The sequence below is a fragment of the Solanum dulcamara genome, chromosome 2 (assembly GCF_947179165.1).
Source record: "Solanum dulcamara chromosome 2, daSolDulc1.2, whole genome shotgun sequence".
Taxonomy (NCBI): domain Eukaryota; kingdom Viridiplantae; phylum Streptophyta; class Magnoliopsida; order Solanales; family Solanaceae; genus Solanum; species Solanum dulcamara.
Window position 1 is genome coordinate 67,735,669 of NC_077238.1, and position 7,249 is coordinate 67,742,917.

Genomic DNA, 7,249 nt, shown 5'->3' on the forward strand with positions numbered 1-7,249 from the left:
GTTCAGGATGGGTCTGCATCCTCACTTGTGGCAAAGGTAAAGGAAAAACAAGACCAAGATCCCATCCTTCTCCAGTTGAAGGAAGTTGTTCACAAGCAAGAGGTGATGGTTTTTACCAAAGGGGGAGATAGTGTGTTAAGATACCAAAATAGATTATGTGTACCAGACGTCGATGATGTTCGGGAAAAGATTATGGCCGAAGCACATAGTTCCAGATACTTTATTCATCTTGGCTATACAAAGATATACCATAACTTGAGAGAAGTTTATTGGTGTAGTAGAATGAAGAGAGATATCACAGAATTTGTTTCCAAGTGTCTGAATTGCCAACAGGTTAAAGTTGAGCATCAGAAGCCATGTAGGTTAGCTCAAAACATAGAAATTCCAGAATAGAAGTGGGAAATAATCAACATGGACTATATCACGGGTTTGCCGAGGTCCCGAAAGCAACATGACTCAATTTGGGTGATTGTGGATAGGATAACAAAATCAGCTCACTTCTTGGTAGTTAAAACTACTGACACCGTAGAAGATTATGCAAAATTATACATTCAGGAGATAGTCATATTGCATGGAGTCCCCTTGTCTATCATATCAGACAGAGGAGCTCAATTCACTTCCCAATTCTGGAGATCCTTTCAGAAGGGACTGGGTTCAAAGGTGAACCTTAGTACGGCCTTTCATCCCCAGACGGATGGCCAAGCGTAGCGCACCATCCAGACATTGGAGGATATGTTGAGGGCATGTGTACTTGACTTCAAAAGAAATTGGGACGATCACTTACCTCTCATAGATTTTGCATATAATAATAGCTATCATGCAAGCATCCAAATGGCTCCTTATAAAGCTTTGTATGGGAGGAGGTGTAGATCAGCAATTGGGTGGTTTAAAGTTGGTGAAGTTGAGTTGATTGGGCCTAATTTTGTTCACCAAGCCATAGAAAAGGTGAGAGTTATTCAAGATAGGCTAAAGACATCCCAAAGCCGTCAAAAATCTTACACCAATATGAGGAGGAGAGACTTAGAGTTTGAGGTGGATGATTGGGTGTACTTGAAAGTATCACCCATGAAGGGCGTTATGAGGTTTGGAAGGAAGGGAAAACTTAGTCCTCGATACATTGGTCCTTACTAGGTTGTGAGGAGGATAAGGAGTGTCGCTTATAAATTAGAGTTACCCTCGAAACTAGCCGCCATTCATCCGGTATTCCACGTCTCGATGTTGAAGAAGTGCTTGGGCGATCCCTCGTTGGTAGTCCCCATTTATAGTATTGGAGTTAAGGATAGCTTGTCTTATAAAGAGGTTTCGATCCAAATTCTTGATCGCCAAATTTGCAAGTTGAGGAACAAAGAGATCGCCTCAGTCAAAGTTCTGTGGAGATATCAATTTGTTGAGAAAGCCTCATGGGAGTCAGAGGAAGATATGAATTCTAAATATCCGCATCTATTTGTGCCTACCGATGAGAATGTTGAAGGTAATGTCCATTTTCTTGACTTGAATTCGTTTGTGCATTTTGAGTTTGGATAGTAATTATTTTGAGAATTTGATTAGTTGCATGACTGAATTTTGATTGTGATCTGTACCCCGAGTCCATCCTTGGTTTACTATTCATTCGAGGATGAATGATCCCAAGGGGGAGATAATGGAACAACCCCAAAATTCTTTACTAGGATTCGAACCCCTTCTTCGTATATATATAGGATCGAACCTGACTATTGTGAAGTGTATGCATGAGTTAGGATCAGTTTCCAAGTAATTGAAGAGCGTTAGAGGTGATGTGGGGTCATAAAGGATCCCTAGAACCAAGCTAAGCCCAAAGAATTCGTCTTGGCTAAGTTTTAGAATGAGTCCGTATAAGGGGTCGACTTCTAACGACCATATCTTTTGAAATATGACGATCTGGGTGGCCCATCACCTATTAAATTAAAGTTCTTCGAGTCTTCTTTCCAACGCCGCCAAGATTGTAATTTTTGGAGTTCGGTGTCAAAAGTTATAAATATCCTAAGACAAGCTAGTACTGCAGGAATTTCAAGCCTGGGTGGCAACTGCTGGAAACCTGGGCTTGGAGCTGCAGTGGTGCGACACGCCACTATCACACAAGGAACAAGCCTCAGTAGTTTGGTCCCTAGCGTGAAGCGCCACTAGGAGATGTGTAAGGTTTTTAAGCCTATTTTCCAGAACCCAAAAAATATAGGCTTAGCACTGTAAGGGCGCGACGCGCCACTATCGCGCCATAAAACAGCCTCAGTAGTTTGGTCCTTGGCGCGACACGCCACTATCAGATGTGCAGGTTTTAAGCCTATAATCAACTTGGCGCCGAAGTGGCGCGACGCGCCATTATCGCGCCAGGAGCATTTTAGCCCATTTTCCAGATTTTTGGAGAAAGGGCAAATTGGGCATTTTCCAATTTATATATACACTAGCCTTGGAAGTTTTTGGACTATTTTTCAGTTCCACTCTCTCTCTAAAAGCCCTAGAAAATTCCCTCTCTTCTTCTTCAAATCCTTTTCCAACAAGGATTGCCTTCAAGAACTTCAAGATTCAAGCTTTCCATTGAAGACCCAACATCAAGGTTTTCTTCAAAGTCTTCACTAAGGTATGTAAGGCTACTCAAAGCATGGTTTGAGTCCACCCATGTGCCCTACATCTTCTTTGAGATTGATTGTTCATAAGAATGAAGTTTATTGATAGAGTTAGGTCCAAATAGGTCCTTTTCATCTATTACCCTAATTTCTATTATTATGTTGATGTTGTGGAGTCAAGAAAGTGATGTACTACATGTTTTTATGAGTTGATTGAGATGAGAGGTCGAACATATATTGTTAATTTCTTAACTATGTTGATTATGATAAAGAATGTTAATTTTCTTAAATATGTTACTTATCTTGAATTGTTGATTTAAAACCTTGGAGTTGTGTTGAGTCCCAAAAGATTTGTTAAATGAATAGAGGAACGATTGGATAGGTTTGTATGTTGTTAAATGCATATTTAATCTACTCTTGAAAGATATGATTGGGATTGATCGGATAGTATGATTGGGAGAGGTTTGATTGTGATAGAGTTGATGAGTTGACAAGGTTGTAAATGTGACTTGTCGATATGATTTGATTGAGTTGATTAGATGTAGTTTTATGAGCATTGAGTCTTGGGAGGAGTATCGAGCACCGAATTGGGTAAGAGTAAGTAATAACTCGAATCCAATAACTACATCGCCAAACATAGGAGGGGATTGAACCGTTAAAGTCGGATGCTTCCCCAAAATTATTGTCCTGACATTATAGGACTTGGTTGGATTGGATCCATGATTGGTTGATTCGTTCATACCCTGGCAAAGTATGAACGGACGCGGCAACAACGTCGGTTTGTTGTACTATCACTGGCTCATAAGTGATGGTTGTTGGATAAGAGAAACTCCCATATAGGTTTTGATAGTACTTTGAGTCGAATTGAGTTGAATTGTATGCGAACGGTCCCATCTAAACCATATTCTTGTTTAGACTTAGGACACTTGACTGAGTTGTTATTCGTTGTGAGTTGAGATTCCGAGTTTGTTTGATTCTTTCTGATGTTGTTTCATTCGGCCATTTTACATATTCGTACATTTCATATACTGACGCCATTTGGCCTGCATCGTTTAATGATGCAGAGTAAGGTACTCGAGATCATCAACCGACGCACCGTTGAAGATCCCCTTACTTCCAGTCAGTTGGTGAGTCCTCCTAGTTTTCGGAGGATACCGAGATTATCTTTATAGTTTTGTTTTGTTCCTTTGTTTTGATTGTTGGTAGCCATGGACTTGTCATGGGCACTCCCTAGATTGTTGATAGAGGCTTCATAGACTAGAGTGTGGAAGTGTTGAACTATCCGTTTTTGACTAGCTTTATTCTAGCTGATTATTGATTTGATAGTTGTTTGGGCTTTGGCCTTATATTATGGTTAGTAGCCCATAATAGAGTCTTCCGCTGATAGAATGTGATTGAATGAAAGTGTGACTGGACCAAGTGGTTCGCTTGAAGGTCAAAAATGGCTTTCGAGTGCCGGTACGCCTAGGGTTCGTGACACTAATAAAAATAGCTTCAGAGTTTGAGTTTCAGAGTTATAAAATTGTTTTAGAGGAAAAATTGATTTCACTCTATTGAGAAAAGTAATAGTCAGGTTGTACCATAAAACTTTTAGTATAAACTGTATTTCAATATCAAATTGAGACAGTTGATTAGTTGTGGTATTATGACTTATCGCCTCCTTTGTGATGGCATTGCAAGCTTCATTATCATAATTTTCTCATCAATTGTTGCGTGACATGCTCATATTTTTAACCACTCTGTCTAATATGGTTTGTTCTTGCCCTCGCTCCTTTTTAAACATTTTTTTCCATTTGTCTCAGATAAGAAGCTAGTACTAATATATCAAGATTCAAGATTATTGACCTTTGTACATTCTTAATTGATGATTTCGATTATCGGTCAGATGTCACATTTTTAATTGTTATCTTTGTCACTGCTTATGGTGATTGAGACTACCACTTGACTCATGTTGTATGGCATTGCGGAATGTCTTCGTCTTCAATTATCTTCCCATGTTTTTAGTTTCTTTTGATAAATGGATTTTATATATATATTTATTTATTTATTTATTTTTATAAGAAGTTATTTTCACAAGCGCGCACGTATATTTAAGTTCCACTTCAAATAAAAAATATATTTTTTATTTGATCACATATAAAATTGATTATTTTATGTATATACAACAAAAATTTAATTTAATCTTTTATCTTTGAGTAGATATACAACAATGTCAATTAATTACTAAATTTACAATAGCATCACTTACATATGAATGCCATGGATAACATCGCGCGAAGCGTGAGCTACATTTCTTCGGTATACTTCTCTCTAGTCGCAAATATTTATTTATCAGTAAATCATGAAAATATGCGCTACTCAGATACCTTGTTAATAATTTATAATTTACTCATTTGATAAAATTGCACAAGAGTTGGCGAAATTATGATAGTCTTCACAAATTATAAAATTTCCATGTTATACAGAAAATGTACAATTTTTGAAATTTAAATTAGATGTCCAAATAAAATTTTAACTTCAAATCTATCTCCATCCAAATTAATGATTACAAATTGATGTCCAAACAGCTACTTATTTGGTCAAGAAAAGAAAAAAGAAACAACTCAGAGAAATTCCACACAGAGCAAGAATTCAGCTTGATTGTTGAAAGAAATCAGCCAGCCATTTCATCAAGACCTTAGCTTTGTCACAAGTTGGTTTGTCAAGATGGAAAACATGCTCTTCCCCTTGTGTCTCCTTAATCTCCACTTGACCTTTCCATCCACATTTCTTGAGGGCCTCATAGTATGTCCAACCTCTGTCCCTTATAAAATCCTTCTCTGCTGTGCATATCAGAATGTTGGAGCAACAAAGCTTGGATAACATACTAGGATGTGCTGCTGGATTGCTTCTCGGGTCATCGGTTTTGGGATTTTCAGGGCAACAATACGACCAAATTCTATCAGGCTTATTGTTCCCGAAATAAGGGTGAATTAATGCCATTCCGACGAGCTTTAAGCTATCTCCAACTCCAAGTTTATGATCTTCATCTATACTTGCTCTCATCATCATGTTATGAGCAATATTGGCTCCTGAGCTATCACCTGAGATGCCAAAAATCAAAATACATTTTCAGTAAATCATACAATCTGCTCATTTTTATCTGCTTCACCCAACAGGTTGAACTTGAAATAAGCTTTGAAGGCATAATACATAAACACATACTTAAATTTGGTCTCACTTGAAAAGCAAACACTTTAATTTTGAGTATGCACATTAGGCATCTTTAACTCATCTCTATTATGCCAGTTGAACACTCCAACCTACAAAATGATCATCAAGATACCTCTAAAATTTATGTATCATATCACCGTCAGAGTAAAGATTCTCAAAGTTTAAGTGTTTAGTTATCAATTGAGGCTAAATTTGACTATTTGTTAGATGTATTATGCCAAGTTCAAAATTACTGGGTCAAAACAAATTAAAATAATGTAATCCAATGAATCAAACTGCAACCAAAACCCAAATATAAATAGAATCAAATATAAAGACTGCAAACTAGGTAAACATGAAAAAAATTAAGACTAATAATTTCAGAAAAAGATCAAACTGGGCGGGTTGAGTTATACTCGTCATTTGTCCATCCTAACCCAATCTAGCAAACTAGCTTGGGATCATGACTCATTAATTGATTTACCTGACAAGAAAACTCGGGAGAAATCAGCATAACTTTTCAGCCAAGGTTCAGCTCCTTGTTCGCCAATGGCGTGCTGAGAGACCCATTTCACAACAGCCCACGAATCATCATAACATGCAGGAATTTTGTGTTCTGGAGCTAATCGGTACTCGACAGATACAACAATTATATTGGTTTCTGCAGCTACAGAGTGGACATAACTATCGTAGTAAGTAGAAAACGCTGATTCAATCACAAACCCACCTCCATGGAAATAAACAAGAAGTGGAAATTTCTGGTCATTTTGGGTGATTTTAGGAAGGTAAAGGCGTACCGTAACGTTGTTCACTGGTACGATGGCGATATCTTTAGATCGAACACCTGTGACGAGATTATTCGAAGGTGGGGCAAAATCATGTTTTCGATACCTTTCGATACGGCCATCTTTGTAGACTTTAAAAAATATTGGGACATCATAAACAACTTCTGATGATTCTGAATTAGTTGAATCCATTTCTCTGATTGAAGATGGAGATGGAGTAATGAGCAGAGATGACTGGTGAAATTGATGAGGTGGTGGCTATCTGCACATTGTAGTCTGTTCAATATCCAAAGTTAGAATTCAATATGCAAAGGATGTACTGACATGTGTACATTATGATGCATTGTTTATTTATATTAATAAAATTAAAAAAAAGATAATGACCAAAAACATATTTTAAATTATATTTTTTTACAAGTTTCATATTCAAATTATTCGTTATTTCTTTTTATTTTATTTTATCTTATATATGTGCTAAACACACCACAAACTCAAACTCCTGTACGCTTTCACAACTAACACTCGATCAGGTCTCTAACTACAACAAGAACAGTAAAGAACAAAAAATAAAGACATAAATATTTTACGTGGAAACCACCTTGCTCAAGGGAGGAAACAACGACTTGTCTCACAGGATTTCAGCCAGATTTCATTATCAACAAGGAGTAACAATTATTACAAACTCATGCAATC

General features: G+C 37.3%; 1 protein-coding gene across 1 annotated transcript; it reads right to left on the minus strand.

The window, feature by feature from the left end:
• Positions 1-5,088: 5,088 nt before the first annotated feature.
• Positions 5,089-6,865, minus strand: LOC129876484 (probable carboxylesterase 12). Its single transcript, XM_055951937.1, has 2 exons — positions 6,256-6,865; positions 5,089-5,662 (listed from the first exon to the last, which is right to left on the minus strand). The coding sequence occupies exons 1-2, from the start codon at positions 6,746-6,748 to the stop codon at positions 5,211-5,213; spliced, it is 945 nt and encodes a 314-aa protein (XP_055807912.1). The 5' UTR covers positions 6,749-6,865; the 3' UTR covers positions 5,089-5,210.
• Positions 6,866-7,249: the final 384 nt, after the last annotated feature.

What these genes read in the sequence shown, in the direction of transcription:
- LOC129876484 (XM_055951937.1), bottom strand. Translation starts at nt 6,748, where the DNA reads ATGGATTCAACTAATTCAGAATCATCAGAAGTTGTTTATGATGTCCCA. An exon ending in CTCCCGAGTTTTCTTGTCAG is followed by an intron (nt 5,663 to 6,255) that starts GTAAATCAATTA and finishes TTGGCATCTCAG; the next exon opens with GTGATAGCTCAGGAGCCAAT.